This window comes from Carcharodon carcharias, chromosome 2, assembly GCF_017639515.1.
Source record: "Carcharodon carcharias isolate sCarCar2 chromosome 2, sCarCar2.pri, whole genome shotgun sequence".
In the NCBI taxonomy this organism is placed as follows: Eukaryota; Metazoa; Chordata; class Chondrichthyes; order Lamniformes; family Lamnidae; genus Carcharodon; species Carcharodon carcharias.
The window spans coordinates 40,783,690-40,801,145 of record NC_054468.1 but is presented as its reverse complement, the minus strand read 5'-3'; the positions used below and the strand labels follow the sequence as shown (position 1 = coordinate 40,801,145).

At 39.5% G+C, this 17,456-nt stretch overlaps 1 protein-coding gene across 1 annotated transcript in view; it reads left to right on the top strand.

Moving 5' to 3' along the window:
- The window catches only part of LOC121269216 (chloride channel protein 2-like), a 611,614-nt gene extending 603,376 nt beyond the window's left edge, over nt 1-8,238 (top strand). The window contains exons 22-23 of the mRNA XM_041173762.1: nt 1,156-1,242; nt 6,717-8,238. Of these exons, the coding sequence (XP_041029696.1) occupies nt 1,156-1,242; nt 6,717-6,911 (282 nt within the window). The 3' untranslated portion in view covers nt 6,912-8,238. The remainder of the gene's footprint in view (nt 1-1,155; nt 1,243-6,716) is intronic.
- The last annotated feature ends 9,218 nt before the right edge of the window (nt 8,239-17,456 follow it).

Genomic DNA, 17,456 nt, shown 5'->3' with positions numbered 1-17,456 from the left:
ACATAAATTTTCCTAAGTTTACAAACATGTCCCGAGGTCATGTGACACAGTCACATGTTTGAATAAATTTTTACATCATTTATTTAACTTTTTAATTGTCTATTGAATCTCCCTGAGGCAGCTCTGTGACTCGGAGATTGCTGCGCTCTTTCATACACATGCGCGAAAGAGGGCAGGCCCCGACTCTCCCTCCTCCCCCCGCCCGCACAGGCAGCGCTGAGCACTACCAGCTACGCGTTACGCTGGGTGGGCCATAATTGGCTCGCCCGTGGAAAATGGCGGCGTGGGCCCGCTCCCGCCTAGCCCACCCCCCGTAGGAAAAATCCAGGCCCAGGGTTGTTTCATTACTTTCACTAGGCAGCACCTTTTAACTTCTAACCTGCAATCTCACTGCTTTAGCCAGCTGCACGTTGAACACTGGCTTCTCCCGCCGCTGTTTAAATCAGAGCGGCAGTGAGATGAGGCCCTTACCGTTGATTGCCAAGTAAGGGTCTCAATAAAGCCACTGGCAGGCGACCCACCCAGCGCCTCCCCTGCAGCTTGTAAAATCGCACTGGGAGCAGGCAGCTAGCGGCCACACCACCGATGGCATGGTGCCCTAATTTACATGTCCACCCACCTCCTTTCCCACCTGTGAGTTGCCTGTAAAACGCGGCCCAATGTCTTTTTTATAAGAAGTTAAAACTGCAAATGCTGGAAGTTGAAATGAAAGCAGAACTTGCTGGGGATCCAGAGCTGGTCAATCAGCATTTATAAATGCAGGGTATGATGTTTCTCTTCACAGAATTAAAGATCAATGAAAATTTTAGTAATATTAATTCTAATAAAGGTTATACATCCAAAATATCAGAGTCTGCCTTATTCTTTAGAAATGCTGATGACAAAGATGTTTCATTTCCTCATGAAAGAAAATTTTCCTTTATTTTTCTCCCAAAATGATGTCAGCAAGTTGTGCTGACCATTGCTGACAACTTGAATAGCACATGGAACAATTAATATTGGTTCACACTGCACCGTGAAAAAAATTAACATTGTGCTTTAAATGGTGCAAGACAGCTGTTGCGATGTATCAAAGTTTTTTTTTAAACAAGATAAATGACCCACTATGTTGAATTACAATCAGCCATCTAATCAAAGATTCGTGTCTCTTTTCAGACTCACACCATGTTCTCCCTCTTGGGACTTAACCATGCTTACGTCACCAGCATTGGAAAGCTAATAGGAGTGGTAGCTCTTAAAGAGGTGAGATATTCTACATTTTATTGGCAATGTGAAGGTCAGTGACTGCAGTAAATAGTGCTGACAGGAATCATGCTTAAACCCCATTCACAGTCAGAAAATTATAAGATGCAGAGTTGCTCTCTTGATTCCCCTCATTTCATGATCTCAGTTGTTCTGCTGTGAGCAGGAAAGGAGATTCAGGAAGCAAAATCGAAAGCACTAATCAACCCAGCAAGGTTATCTTGTAGAACAGAGTGGAGATCAGCCCATCTTCCAAATGGACTTCACTTCAACCTTCCTTGGTCACGTTAGCAAACAGAAAATGAATTAATTAATCCAAAGATCTAACTCAGAACGACATTCCCCAATGGCAACTCCTTGCTGTCACCACCAAGGAGAGTCGAGGAAAAAAAATTGGCCCAAATTTTCACTCGTGGGTCAGGAGCACAGAGTCAGGACATTCCACAGCAGTTTTTTTTAATCATTCGTGGAATGTGGGCATCGCTGGCAAGGCCAGAATTTGTTGCCCATCCTAATTTCCCTTAAAAGCAGTTAAGAGTCAACTACATTGCTGTGGATCTGGAGTCACGTGTAGGCCAGACCAGATAAGAATGGCAGATTTCCTTCCCTAAAGCTCAGAAGTGAATCAGAGTTTTACAACAATAAATGATAGTTTCATGGTTACAATTGCTGAAACTAGCTTGCAATTCCAGATTTGTTTTTATTAATTGAATTTAAATTCCACCAGCTGCCACGTTGGGATTTGATCCCATGTCCCCAGTGCATCAGCCTGGGCCTCTGGATTACTAGTCCAGTGACAGTACCACTACGCCGCCATCTCCCCAAACATGACCCGGGAGAAAGCGCCCGGAAATTGGGATTTTTGTTCCGGGGTGAAGGGGTTCTCCGGCAATCAGGCCAGGCGATACCGGAACGAGTGCAGAAGCTGTCAGGTGTGGAGGCTTTGGCGCACTGGCACTTTGTCAAAGATTTTTTTAAAAAGCATTAAAACAAAAAACAGCCCTCACCCCCCCCACCCCCACCCACTCTCCCCTTCCCCATCCATGCCATGCCATCTCATGCCCTTGACCCACTCCCTATGGCACCTTATACCCTCCGTGCCAACATATGTCCCTCTGCCCACTCCCCATGGCTCCACAAACCCTCCATGCCAACCTATGCCCATCTACCCACCTCCAAAGCCCCTCATACCTCCCATGCCAATCCCTGCCCTCTACCTGCCCCCTTGGCCCTTAATGGCCACTATGCCAACCCATGCCCCTCCACCCACTCCTCATGACCTTCTATAGCCCCTATGGCAATCTATATCCTTCCACACACTCCCCATTACCCTTTATAGCCCTTATGCCAACCTGTGCCCTGCACCCACCCCATGGCCCTTTATAGCCCTTATGCCAACTTAGTGCCAACTCATTCCAACCCATCCCCCCACCACCTTTTGCCCTTATACCTACACCAACTCATCCAGTATCGACCATGGGCAAACCACAGGAGCCATGCTGAGATTAAATAAAATAAAGCTCTAAGTGTCTATTGCAGCCTTCATTTAAAACAAAACACTCAGTCATAAAAACCCATTCACTACATTACATTCCTTTAACTAAATAATTCCTTATAAGAACAAAAATTTCATACAGTGGCTTAATTCCTTTTAAAAACAAGCATTGGAATTCATAATCCCACTTCAAAGAACCTATAACCACTAGGAACTGTCAATCAAACTGAAATGGCAGGCACCCCACTGTGATAATTGAACCTTATGAAATCAGTCATGCAGCACAAATCTGGTAATGATATTATGTCAACAGACAGAGTGAAGTAGGAAGTAATGATTTTTTTAACATCTACCCCCACCGCACAGTTTTTTCAAAAATTTAAAGACCAGGAATTTTAAATGCCTTGACTGCTTGACAGTTGCTTTTGATACTTTTGACAGTTCTGACAGCTCCTCTTGCCATTTCCTCTCAATAGCTCTCTTGACATTTCCAGTGAGATTATGCATTTTATATGCACATTCCTGACCACTTTTAACCATCCCAAAGAGCACCTTAACTCTCTAAAAGGCAAACTTTCCTCTATCAAAGGTGTCTTGGGACTATATCCATAGGGATAGCTTACCTCTCCAAAAGGATGCCCTACCTCTTCAAAGGACTCTGCAAAGTTTAAGCCTACTCCACCAGGTGTAATCTGCACATGCCATGTTTCCCACACCTGGCTAATTAAAATCAGATATGACCGAAGGCAGCTATCTCTGCCAAACGTGCATGCACAAATCCTGACCCGGCCCATTCCCACCCGCATGAAAATGGTAGGTGCCGTACTCGGGCGGTACTTCTGTATTTCAGCCTCTTCCAACACTTTCTCTTGACACTAGATGAGGCAAAGATTGGTTCAAATTGGCCAGCTGCTTTAATCAGCTAGCTGAGACAGGTGAAGCACCAAGGCACATTTCACTGACTGATGGGCTAGGCAATTCTATATACAAATGGCAATGTACTATTTTAGGTTTTAACGATTCACAAGGATAGGTCATAACCCTTTCCACACAGTGGGCTGGACTTAATGGGACGCCAGGGTCCCGTCTCCTTACCAAAAACGGGCGCGAGCACACTCCAGCTCTGCCCTGGTCACACCGCAGGCATTTAACAGCCAAGAGGCCATTAGTTGCATTAATTGCCTCCTACTTCATCTGGGCAGGAAATCCCACCTCTGAGAGCTGCTGGCTAATCAAATGGCTGGCAGCTCTCTGGCCCCAGAAGCGCCACCAGGAGAGGTAGCCACTGCTGGGACTATAGCAATCCCCAGTGGCGAGGAGCCAGAGCCAGAGTGAAAGGTAATTCATGAGGAGGGGGTTGGTATCACCGGGGTCAGGCTAGAAGGCCCTGGCGAGAGGGGATGAGGGGCTGTGGCAGAGAGGCCAGCAGGGAGGAGTACCAAGGTTGGGGAAAAGACCTGGATGGGCCCTCCATTTGGCCGAGGGAGCCCATTAAGGAGGCAACACACCCATCTGCCACCAGCCCATGTAGTGAAATCTGCCAGGCTAGACACTTGGCATGGAGCTCCCCTGCCTCTGGTTAAATTAATTGACCTCTTAAGGGCCCCAACTGACCCATTGTCGAGTGGTCCTACCAATGCCTCTCCCACTGCTGGTAAAATTGCAACAGGGGCAAGGGCCGGGTGGAGAGGTGGCAGGCACGGCACCCAACACATTTTATTGGGTACCCCTTTGCCTGCAAACCCACTGCCAGGAGGCCATAAAATCCAGCCCAATCAGTGCAACCTGCTAATCATGTACTGAACAAGCCAAACAATTGTTTAATATTTGATTTCTGGAAAACCAGCTTCTGACTGGCAAACTGGGTGCAGTATAATGATGCTTATGTCACAGACTAGTAACCCAGATGCCTAAAAAACCCAGGGACATGAGCCCAAATCCCACTGTGGCAGCTGGGGAGTTTAAATTCAGTTCATTAAAGAAATCTGGAATCAAAAGCTGGCATTAGTAATGGTAACCATGAAACTACCAGATTGTTGTAAAAATCCATCTGGTTTATTAATTCACTTTAGGGAAGGAAATCTGCCATCTTTACCTGGTCTGGTCCACGTGTAACTCCAAATCCTCATAAAAATGTGGTTGATCCTCAATTGCCCTCTGAAATGACCAAGCAAGCCATATGTTGTATCAAACTTCTGAAAAAGTCAAATAAGAATAAAGCCAGATGGACCTCCTGACTTCAGCCTAGGTGATGACAAGGGCATACACGTATGTCCTCCCCACTACTATCTGGTGACTTGTGCCAAAATTGGGAGAGCTATCCCACAGACCAGTCAAGTAACAGCCTGACATAGCCATATTCTCATCATCATAACTTTCACCAACATTCCAGACTCCTCCATCACCATCCCAGGGCTCAAGTCCTTCCCCTTCCCCTGGTGTGCAATAGCTGGCCCCTGAATGGCAAAAATTGATGATGCAGTCCTCAGTGCACTGCTGCAACAACCTTTTTATAGGAACTCTGCCTTTCAAAAGAGAAGTCTGCCTTTAGCACATAGTTTCTTCCTAATGATATTTAGCCCCATGTCTGAGCAGAGGACGCATGCGCAAAAGTGGAGTCTGGAGCTATGGAGGAGTCATTCATGGTCACTCTACAATCTTGGAAATGAGGTCCAAAGATGAATTTTGTGCCTTATGAATCTTGTTTCCAATTGACATTGGGACGCCATGAATTGCAACACCTGCACCCAAAAATCAGGACAAATGAATTTCATGCCTTATATCTTTAAACAGAGAGAGGTCAATATTTTTACACATTACACTAAAGTTTTCCAGTGTAATCTGATTGACTCACCTTAAGTACATGAATGGAAACGATTGATGCTCCATGTTATTGGTGCATCATAAATAGGGACAGGTGCTAAGCTGAATTTTTAATGTTAAGTGACCCAAACTGGGCCTTTTCAGGTTTCCTTGAGAGTATTAAATTAGGTCCAGTTTATGTTATTTTATTCTTTATTATGTTGACCCTTCAGAAAAAGAAAAATAATCATATCTGATTATTCAGTAGAAGATACCCTATCTCTTGCAGTCCATCCATGTTACCTGCCAATATAGCGTATCAAGCAACCTGAATTTATGGCATTTAGCCTTTAGCTTCAGAATTGGTCTTTCAAAATCCAAATTTTTAAACTCTCCTCTCTCCATCCTTGCCACCCAAAGAGAAAGAGAATTTCTAATCTCCAGTGCAAATACCGAGGTTGGCAATGTAAGAAGAGTTGAAATATTTTTTGTTACTGTTCATACACTGGAAGGGCCTTTTTGAACTTGTAATCTAATAAATGACAGTCAGTCTGCTTTTTGTGATGTCAACTAAATTATAGAATGTCCCTGAAGTATTAAGCGTTAATATTTTCAAGGGCACCAAACTTATTTTTGGTATTATTTTTGCATATGAAGTCTAAAATACCTCTATATAAAACATGGATGTCATTTGCACTTTAGGCATTGCACAACAGAAATTATATTAAGAACCAAATGCACTAAGCACTAGATCATTTAATGCATGCAGCAATGCTCAAGATTATTTTTTATGCTAATAAAGTAGGCACAAGGTTCAATTCTCCAAATGCATCCTCCTGGCATGGACCCTGGTACTATTGGGAGCATATATTAGTAAACCGAATACACTGAACCCACATTTTTTTCGCCACACAAAGGACTGCATCATGAGTATGCAATTAAAAGTGTTACCCTATATTAACAAATGGATGATAGTAAAATAGAAAATTATTCAAAGGACTGGAAGCCCTCGTAACTCACAAGTGCCTATTGTCCCAAATTACTCTTCATTTCTATTGTTCTTATCTATTTAGCAAAAATGTATATGTGGCCATATTAATTAGATGACTGGCTTATAGAGGAGCTGATTGTTTTGTAAGAAAACTTTCAATTCTCTCTTTCACTCAATTCGTTTCAGCTGAGAAAAGCCATCGAGGGATCAGTCACGTCAAAAGGAGTGAAGATGCGGCCACCGTTGGCTAGTTTCAGGGAAAGTGGCAACAGTAGCAGTGAATCAGACACTACAGAGATTCATAAGCTGTGGGACAGAAGGGAGAGCCTGACACTTCCCCGTGAATCCAGTCCATCAGACACCGATGACAAATCACACTGATCAAGCCTTGCAGGGAACAAATTGCCTCAGTATAACTGCACTATTCACGTTTAATGCACTTGATTTTGGATGAGGAAATGAAATCTTTCTTTCAGCTGTTGTCAGAAGTGTTGGGAATTGTATGATGCACTTCTAACCAATAGGGTAATTTCAAGTTGATAAACCTTAAAAGCACTGATTGTACATTTTGTTGACAGGCTTTGAAGTTTTTTTCTGGTCAGCATATGTTGACAATTATCCTTTGTTCAAACTAGTATGAAACCTAATTTTTGATTTGATAAGTCCGAAAATAGTTGTGCTGAGTTTTTGAGTTTGGAAAAGCAGTAGTTGACAAAATGATTTCACTTCCACTAGGAATTAATATATAGACTTATTCCTCAGCAATTATTGTCCTGATGATATCAAAACTCGGTTTGAGCCAGTGTTTACAAAGCAAGCTTGTATAATGTGGGGGGATAGCAGAAGTACACAGAAATTTAATTTGAAATGGAAGTTCAGCATTTAAACTGGACGGTTGAAGTGAAATGTAGGAATATGCTGTGTTGCTGTAATGATGTGTGAGGCCAATTCTTGTGCTGTACTGTTTGACCCATTCTAGTGTGCCAGTGAGATAGGCCCATAGGATGAGCTGTATTAATGTGCAATTTTTTTGCATGAAACCACACACCAGCCAGTCCAGATATATTATTTGAATGCACTCAGCTAATTTGCAAGAAATGTTATATTCTTACCACAGCCATGTAACAAATAGCTCTCTTTGTCTAATAATGTAATGGAGACCATTTTTTTTTGGGAGGTTTTATATATATATATGGTCTATTTTTGACTGCCAGTTATTAAATTCTACTAATGAAATTCAATCTGGTTGCTGTTGGTACAGCCGCTCCAACCCATGCCAAAATATTGCCAAAACATTCCCATTGTAACTTCTGTTCTGAATTAGATTGCATATTTCATGGAACATAGTTCCACAGTGATTGCAGCAGGTCTGTTTATTAATACCACATAACGTGCTGTGTATCCAGCAGAGGAGTCATTGGCAATCTAGCTATCATTTTTTAAGCCCTTGCTAGTAAAACATTCATTTATTTAAAAAATCATGAAATCTCTAAATAATGGGAGTGATTGGCAAATGTATGTTGGAATTCTATTGTTGGTTTGGTGATGGTTACATCCAAAGCTTAATATATATCCAGTATGAGAGCCAGTATTGGTAATGGACCAGTTTTAATGTGGTATATTGTTTCTTTTCTGCAGTTCATTATTTCTTATGCAGAAGAACATTTACTCTCATTGCTCAGCGTTTTTCATATCTTTTACGTTTCAGTGCCTCCAGAGTAATTAAGTACAACAAACAAAAAAAAATACTGAAATTTAAGCTTATTGCAAGGTTAGGGTGAATATGCAACTATTCGAAGGCCATTTTTATTACCTGCTCCCATCAGCCTCATTGGATTTGTTTCATCCAGCTCAGTTGGTAATCACTCAAAATAGATGCATAAACCATAGGGGTTACTTAGTACAACTAGGATCAGCTCAAGTCAAGCTTCTGATCAAAAGTTAACGCATGATAAATTACGTGAGATCCTGCTTTAGATTAACAAATTTAGATTTGAATGTTAGAGCAGTGTCATTTATGTTCAAAGTTTTTTTAATTGGCTTTCAACGCTTTTAGCTCCTACTCAGAGCAGAAGATGAGGCCTATCTCCATAAGCTGATCAAATCTCCTAGAAATAGAAACCCACATCCTTTTGCCTCTGTGACAATTGCCCCTAATTGTATACCAGTGGTTGGTTCTGCATGAGGTATTAGATGCCATACTATCACACTACTGATCCTGATTTTACGGTCGTATTGAAGGCAAAACTTTCAGCATTCACTGTCATTACTCATCTAACGCTGACAACAACTTCAGGGGCAGAATTTTCCCTTTGTCTTGCGGGGGCAGCCCCCGCATGCCGACACCTAAAGTGATGCGCATTGATGTCAGACGTGCGTCCCGATGCCACTTCATGTCATTCCGATCTTTCTTTTGGCGGGTGAGCACCAGAGTCGGCGGCATGCCTGCCGAACAGTCAAAGGCCTGTTAAAGCCATTAATGAACCAATTTAGCCAATTGACAGGACTGCCCATCCAACCTTAAGGTTGGCAGGCAGGCAAAGAGCCCAAGAGGCCTTCGTGTTTTGCATGAAACCTCATCCACAGGCGGGATGAGATTTCATGAAGGTTTTATTAAATAAATAAATACATTTCTGACAATTGATAAATATGTCCCAGCTCAATTGACACTGCCATATGAGGGGACAAGCCTGACTAATTTTATTCTTTTTTTCAAACTATCATTTTGATCTTAATCTCCGAGGCAGCTCCATGCCTCAGGGAGATTTCTGTGCTCTTTTGCGCACATGTGCGAAAGAGCGCAGGCCCTGACTCTCCCTTCTCCCCCAGCCCGAACAGGTAGCGCTGAGCGCTACCGGGCATGCATCACGCTGGGCGGGCCTTAATTGGCCCACCCACGTAAAATGGTGGTGCACAGCCAATCACAGGCAGCGATTGGCTCTGCGCCCCCTCCCAACTGGCCCGCCCAACAGGGAGAAAATTCTCCCCCTGGAGTCTGCCCATGAGCAGTTAAATACAGACATTGAGAAATTGCTGTCAGTGATTCCAAGGAATACTGTTGACATCCCCGAAGACTGCAATCAAATAGAAATCAGTGAATTGATAAAAATCATACTCTTCTTAGCTATTGGTCATGCTGTAGAATCCCTTGGAAAAAGTTACTCCTTGTTGAATGCAGTGTAGCTCAATTTTTAATAGCGTACTAAGTTACAATGCCGAATGGCTTCACTCTACCTGAAAAAGTAATTTAATATTTGCGCAATGTCACATTCCTCAATTATTATAATTCAGTTTTTTAAAAATTCGTTATAATATTTCAGTTTTGACCTAAATCCCATGTGTTTGTCTCGATAATTTATTTCCCTATGTGTAAAAATATAAAAAGTGAAAATTTCAGTGCACTTTACTTCCTGGTTTTCTGTCTATGTAAATACTTCAATATGATTGGCTTCTTACTCTGCTTGATGACACAAGTGTTGTTGGACATCTGGAGATCCCCTTGACTTGGTGCCAGATTCAAGCTGACATAAATTAACAGAAAATTCATGCCACAAAGTTTACTTGAGTTTTTGAGTAGCTTTCTTCAAGTTCAGCGCTGTTGCTCTGCCACTAACCGCTAAACCTAAACATCAGATTTATTTACATGTAAAATAATGCACGGAAGCAGTAACCAATGACAGTGATGATACAAAAAGAAAAGATAAAATCAGTCCATGTGGGATTAAAATTATTATTAGACTGGCAAATAATCTGCGATTTTTCAACTGATGTGGACTTTTATAAACTTTGGGGTGCAGTGCATGCACAGATGAGACAATTCTTAGGTCAACAGCAGAATTCTGCTTCACAAATAAATTAAATTAAAGTTGAGCAACTAGTCCCTTTATTGCAAAAACAAAAATCCTTTCTTGTCACAGGTATTAACGTTGAGACATTAGAGTAAATTCAATGAGGCAAATATCCCAGCACAGGTAATCACAGCTTGGAAGTATGCGCAACTAAATTGTTAAGTGACCTATCTCAGCCCACACTCCTCTCTGATAAGGCTTTATACTGAGAAGGAGCCTCACTGAATTTATTGACTATGATGGGTTAGATGTTAAAGGTAATGAATTTGTCTGCCTCCCCAATCTGTGAGCACACATACTTAAATGTTTCAAAAACAGGCTGTCCAGTCAGCAAACAAATTTTGACTTAATTCATTTTTAACACAGGCCAAGAGACTAACAAAGTAGGCTAGAAGGCTCTTGGTGAAAGTATGGATGGTTATTTTTGTGTATTTTAAAAGAAAACCCAGACACTGAGACAAAGGACTCTAGGCTATGCCTGAAGGCAACATCTGATGCACATTTATCATGTCTGGACAATGAAAAAATATCTCGCACAAACCACATCACCCTATAAGCTTACATTGCTGCCTTCTTTTCCGAACTGCAATAATTCATGAACCCAAACTTTGATTAGCTAGGGATTGTGGAACAGAAAATTAACGTTTTAAGCCTCAACTTAAGATTGGTATAACAAAATGTTTTCTGTGCGTTCTAATGGTTAACTGAGGGTGTTAAAGATGACTTCTTGCCATTGATGTTTTCATCAAATTGCTGCGTGAAGAACTATTAACTTTCACTAGGTGTCCTTAGCACATTTTGAAAGAGACCCTAGGTGGATTTAATCAGAAAACTAACAACCATAGCTATCAGCATGTTAGTTCTGCAGCAACTTTTCTTTTATTACTAACAAAATTCATCTGAGGAGACTATAGGGCTCCACAGTAAGTGCTGAATATTTGTGCAGTTTCTCAGACAATGCTGCAAAAAAGATACAGATTGAATTAGCAACCTAAACACAACCTTTCTATAATAGACAAGACTTATTATATTGCTGTTTCTCATATCCAAAATATATATGGTAATTTTTTTGGAGAAAATTTATTTTTTTCCAAATTTGATTGAGGGTATCCTCTATTTTTCTACCTCTTGCTATTCTTTTTATAACATCATTAGACTAATTAGCATTCATTCTGGAATAGTCTGTTCTTATAAACAAACAACTTTGACTTACAATTAATACATAAGTTCATATTTTTAATAAGAGATTCTAGAGATGTTCCTCAGTTATGCAATTCAGACATGAGAGACATTTACTGCTGTTGATTAAAATGCACCTTATATTTTTACAAAATGTACAATGTATGGATCAATGATAATATTATGGATCTCTTGCTTTAATTCTTCAAATATGTTTGTGTTCTTCTTGTCTCTGTTCCTCCTGTCTCTTGGTTTTTACTCTTGGCTGACTTCTCTGCACTTAAAGTCTCTCAGTTCCACTTCTGTTTATTCTCACTGTTACACAATTCTGACTAAACTCAATTTAACAGTTTAGATTTGTATTCATTTTGTTCCATAATGAAGATTTTCTTAGTTTAAATGTCTGTGATAGATTATTGCCACAAAGAATGAAGTAATAGATAATTCTGAAATAATTTAGATCTGGAATTGTTATTTACAGAGTGATAATAGGAATCCTTTGGATTTGAATAAAGTTAGACAAATGATTTTAAAGACATTGAAAAAACAAAATACCTATTCAGATCCTAATAATATATTTAATTACCATTAATTACCATGTTAAGTGAAATAAATAGAAATTAGCTACCTAACTATCAAATATATGGCATGTTTTACTAAAATGTTACATGCGATAAAATAGAAATTTTACTTAAATGGGAAAAAAAAGGTATGTCATTAAAAAATTACCCAAATAAAAGATAGAGACACACCATGAATAGATCAACTACAAACATCTTGTGAGTGAAGATTAAGATTTAATACATTGTGTGTCATTTATATATTGTCTTCTTCTTGCTATTAGTTCAGTGCCAGTAATGTGTCCTGAAATTTTTTGGTATTCTGCTGCCTTTTCCTTAGCTATTACTTTGTGTTCATTTTAATCATTATCTGTGCACAGCTAGCCAGTTATGGACTGCAGATTTGTATATTTAGTGTTTCTCCCTATTATTTATGCTGTCCTTTGCCTAGAATCTTAACTTGTGTATCAATGTCATTAGAAAGGAGTCCATAAGCAGAATCCTCATGCACTCGGCTTATCCATGATTTCTCCGAAAGGATTAGTCTTTCATTGGATAATTGCCAAATTCCTTTGATTACTGAATACAGTTTGAGTGCTCAAACTAAATTAGTAGATAACTATCATTCCAATGAGAAACTGAACCAAACTCGTGGGAGTTTTCTGGTTTAGTTCACTTTTTTTCTTTATGTAAAATAAATAATGCTGATGTCCCTGCTTTACTGCATTCTTACTCACTACTCACTTACTACAGCCTTCAACAACTGACAGCTAACTAATGTACCATTACTATTTCAGCAGTCAGCCAATAGAAAGCATGCTTACTGTTGGGTAATTAGGTAGGTTTACAAATCATGATTAATAATCTGAAGTAAGCTTCCTATCTGTTGCACGGCCAGCATCATATAAATTGCTGGTTCCCTGGTACAGGTCTGCCCTTTTAATGCTTAGAGTTTGCACATGGAAACAGACGTTGTAAACACGAGGCAGATTTTATCCCAGGGAACATTGCCCTTTATTCTGGTTTGCTTTTACTGATATTTTCACAGGTTTTTTTTAACCTATTAAGCTTTTTACTGTATAGGATGTAATTAGCACATGCTTCTAAACTGAATTGTTTCATACTTCTCTTAAATGGTGTGAACACATATTCTGGAATTAAAACTTGAATTTGTTTTGACCACTGGCTCTCGAGAGCCCATCTGTTAAGATATCTTTGATAAATCTGCTGCTCATTGTTGACCTCAAATCAGGTCTTCAACAATTGCTCATTTCTCAAGATTCATCCTTTTGCTTTGAGTTGCATTGTGCAATTGCAGACTACTCAGAAGCAATCATTTCATTTAAACCTTTCTCAAAAGTATTATTGATTGCAAGGGAGAATGGTTAAGCATTTTGAGACTGGTGCTAAAATCAAGACTGGAGTACAAAAGATTACTTGGATGGTCTTTCAGCCACAGGTGTGTTTCTGATTGTACCACCTGTAGTAGTAGTTGTCTTATGGATTTTTTAATGATCTCAAAATACAAAATTCTGCTTCTACAATGTCATTTAGTTTATTTCTCATTGAATTTAGTTTTTAAACTCTGTTTTGCATGATTACACAGGACCTTTCCATAATGAAATAGGAGTCAATATAACAAAGATACATAATTGTGTTTTCTGCAACTGTCTTTAAGAATTTCTTCTGTAATGACCTGAAGTCCACAAAAATATAAAAGTTTGCAGTTTTGTAAACACTGCTAAGATTGCTAAACATAAATAAATATTGGATGGGAATTGAGTGTTGCAAATATTCTAGTTATTAAGTAATCTCCCTATGAACCTGTGGCAATGTTCAAGAAAGCAACTCCAAGTCTGCAAACTATAATGATCTTTAAGAAATTTGTGATGAATACTGTGATGAGTTTTCCACCTTGTAGGTTTTATGCAAGAATGAAAAATCAAATGTTATGTATTATTTGACCAGTTCTTACTGCCCTTCCGTGGTTAGTGTAAAATAGTTGTTTCAATAGCATGCACAGAAAAAGTTTTTGTAATTCTATGTAACCATGGAACAAAAATGTGATTCTGAAATGAAGACAACCTTTTTTAAAAAGAACATAGTTCGCATTGAGTATTTGAAGTATTTTTAATGAAATCTTAACACTTAAATAATATGACTTCAACAACTGTAATAATTTGGCTAAAATGTAACAATTGGATCGTATTTTAATGTTGCTGCAAGTTAATTTGTACATATCTTTTCTACATAATATGGATCAGTGATCTGAAACAGACGCTGTGTTTATTCAGGTCCTGTGCAGCTTTTCTCAATTATAAATTTACATGGGTACTCCATGCTGATAATATTAGCCTCAGAATCACTACTTGTGCAATAATTATTTTGAATGGCAAATTTTGCCCAACAGTCTAATGTATGGAATTAATTCAATTAACTACTTTTTGTATCAAGGATAGTTGTTTGTTTCAAATGCCAGTTGTAATTGATCAAATTTCAATCTTTAATATTTTTTATGCTATCAATGTTTTGATTATTTTTTCTGATCTGTTCCAGAATTCTCAATGAAATGATTTCTGTATATTAGTGAGCTCAGAGTTTAACAAATATCAGTGTTATTTAAAAATAATTTGTTTATCCTGAAACTACGAGAAATAATAAATTTTAACCAATAGGTACTGCTCTTGTATATTTCCTTCTTGAAAAAATTGAATCTCTTCGATCGCAGTCAGTTAATGTTGTAGTAACTTAGTGTAAGATTGATGAGTATTGTTGGTGCAGTACATAGATGTGAAATTCCTTTGTGCAATGCAGCATTAGCTATACATAATTAATGACTCTTGCAGTCACGTTGAAAGTAAAGGAATATTAAGTGATAATATATATTAAAATATTTAGTGCAAATTATGACAGTTTATGCTGCCATTGAAGCTCAGACAGGTGCTATCTTGGTTTTGGGGGCACTATTGAAATGGGTTTTCATTTCATTCCAACTCTGTTCTCCAAAAGAACCTTAGACGCACCTGTGTTTTATGACAGCATGCCTGCCCCCCGCCAGATACTTCATCAGAGCCACTGATGTTGCCTATGAGCCCAAACTGCAGCAGCTCAAGCTGAGATGTTGCAGTCTGCAATCGGAACCTCAAAGCCCAGAGGTCATCCTCCGAAGCCAGATGAAATCTCCTCATTGGGATCTCAGCAGCCTAGCATCTTCCAATCTGTAGCCACTGAGAAAGCTCCTCTTAGAAGCCCCCACAAAAGACAAATGAGCACACACGAGGCATTATAAGGGCTTGCATAAGGTTGATTAGTCACTTTTGTCAATGTTGTTTTGATAAATTTATTTTTTAATCTGGATCTGGTTTGGTGTTTGGCTTTCTAGTGAAGTGAAGGCAAAACGCAATAAGTTTACAGTAAAGGAAAGCAATCACATTGTGGTTTTCAGAATAGTGGCAAAGATTGAGAGATTATTGGGAAATTGAAGTGCTGATTTAGTTGAAATGTTCCCCAATGATCTTGGATAGGATTTTCATCCTGATATAGGAGCAAGACCCGAGGTGTGCCGGCATGTAATTTTACACTGCTGGCCAACTTGTGCCAATTTACTGCCAATATCCCTCTCGAGCCATGTTGGTGGAAAAGGTTGGGGTTGGGGGGGCAGTACAACTACCGGTCCATAAGCAACAGGCAGTCAGCTATGCTAATTTAAAGGCCAATTATCTGAGGCTAAATGGAATTTTTCAGTCAGCCAGAAGACCCCCCATGGCATCAGGAGGTGGATCCCTGACATCTAGGGGTGCATCCAGCACTGCAGGGAGGCTTTGAGGCCCACCATGCCTACCTGGTCACTTGCAATTGTGATAAGCACATAGCATGTTGTAATAGCCCATACATTACATATATATGCTGCCCGCTTCTCAATCCACAATCTTCTGATTCATTAATACTCTCATGATTTGCGTTAGAAGGCTGGGGGTTTAAATCCCAGACTTAAGCATGTAATTTAAGCTGTCACATTGGTGCAGTACTGAAGAAGTGATATGTTATGAGACATGCTGTCCCTCAATGCATACATGCTACTTCTGCATTTTATCCTGAATGGCTACTTAGTCTGCGATTCTGCTTGAGGGGGGAACTGCTCCTTTGAACCTGCAGAAGAAAGGAGAAACAGCCAATTTGCTCCTGTTATCCTTGTGCAAGAGCTAGTCAGCAGAGAGCACTTTAAATTTTAATTGGCCAAATGTACCAAGGTTTTGTGCCCAATTTTGGGGCAGAGAGGCAACTTCAGAGTCCTGCAGTGGTGGTAACAACTATAGTCTTTTGAACCTTTTGGCTGCTGTCCAAAAATAAAGCTTTTTAGCTACGTTATAAGGTGTACAAATCTTTCTAAATAAAATGCCTGCAAACTGCTTTTTGGCAAAACATGTAACACTTTAACACATAATTTGCTTATGATTTGGTCTGCTGCTTCATTTGGACAGTTTATGTATTTCTCGTTTGAGCATTAATAACCACCAAATCCACTCAAGTAATTTGGTGGTCAAAAAGTGACAATCGTACTTGGTGCTATTTCGTTTATTGTGACAAAAGGAAACAATACTCGTTTTTTCAGCTTATAGTCCAAGTGACAGCTGCAGAGTAATGTTTCCAATGTGACTTCAAAAAGAAAATCTGATTAATTTTTTATATAGGGTTTCTCCCAACAGGTAGTAATGAAAGCGCAATAAATAGTTCATAAATCCATCAATTAGTTCATTAAGGGATATACTGTTATGAATTTATACATTTTAAGATGGATTTACAAGTCAAATTATAAGTGCATGTATTTAAAAATGTTTTTGTTTTAAAATCAGGCTAGGAATTTTTAATGATCAATATTCTGTGGAAATAAATTAAAGTGCTACTTAATTAAATGCTTTTCCTTGCTCGTGTTTGCTAATTACAACTGTAGGAATAATTTTTGCATGTTCCACTGTTGGCAAATAAAAACAAGTAATCACAGGTAGACATATTGTCCAAACAATCAGCAGCAAGAAAAGTGAGTTCACAATTTTCTATGAAAGTAAGAACTCACATGAACCTCAAACATTGCTTATGAAAGAACCATTTTCTTTTAGGTTGCCCCTGGTTCATTTTAAAACGTTCTGCTTGGTGTTATTGTGAAAAGAGCTCAGTTATAAAACTCCTCGGGCAGAATTTTGCCCTTGGAGTGCTGGATCAGCGGAAGCGGGAAGGGGCAGTCAGGTAGCTGATCACCGCCCGCGATCAACAATGCACCACGATTTCACGCTGGCGGGCAAATTAAGGCCGCCCAGCATGGTAGGTGAGTGGCAGTGCTG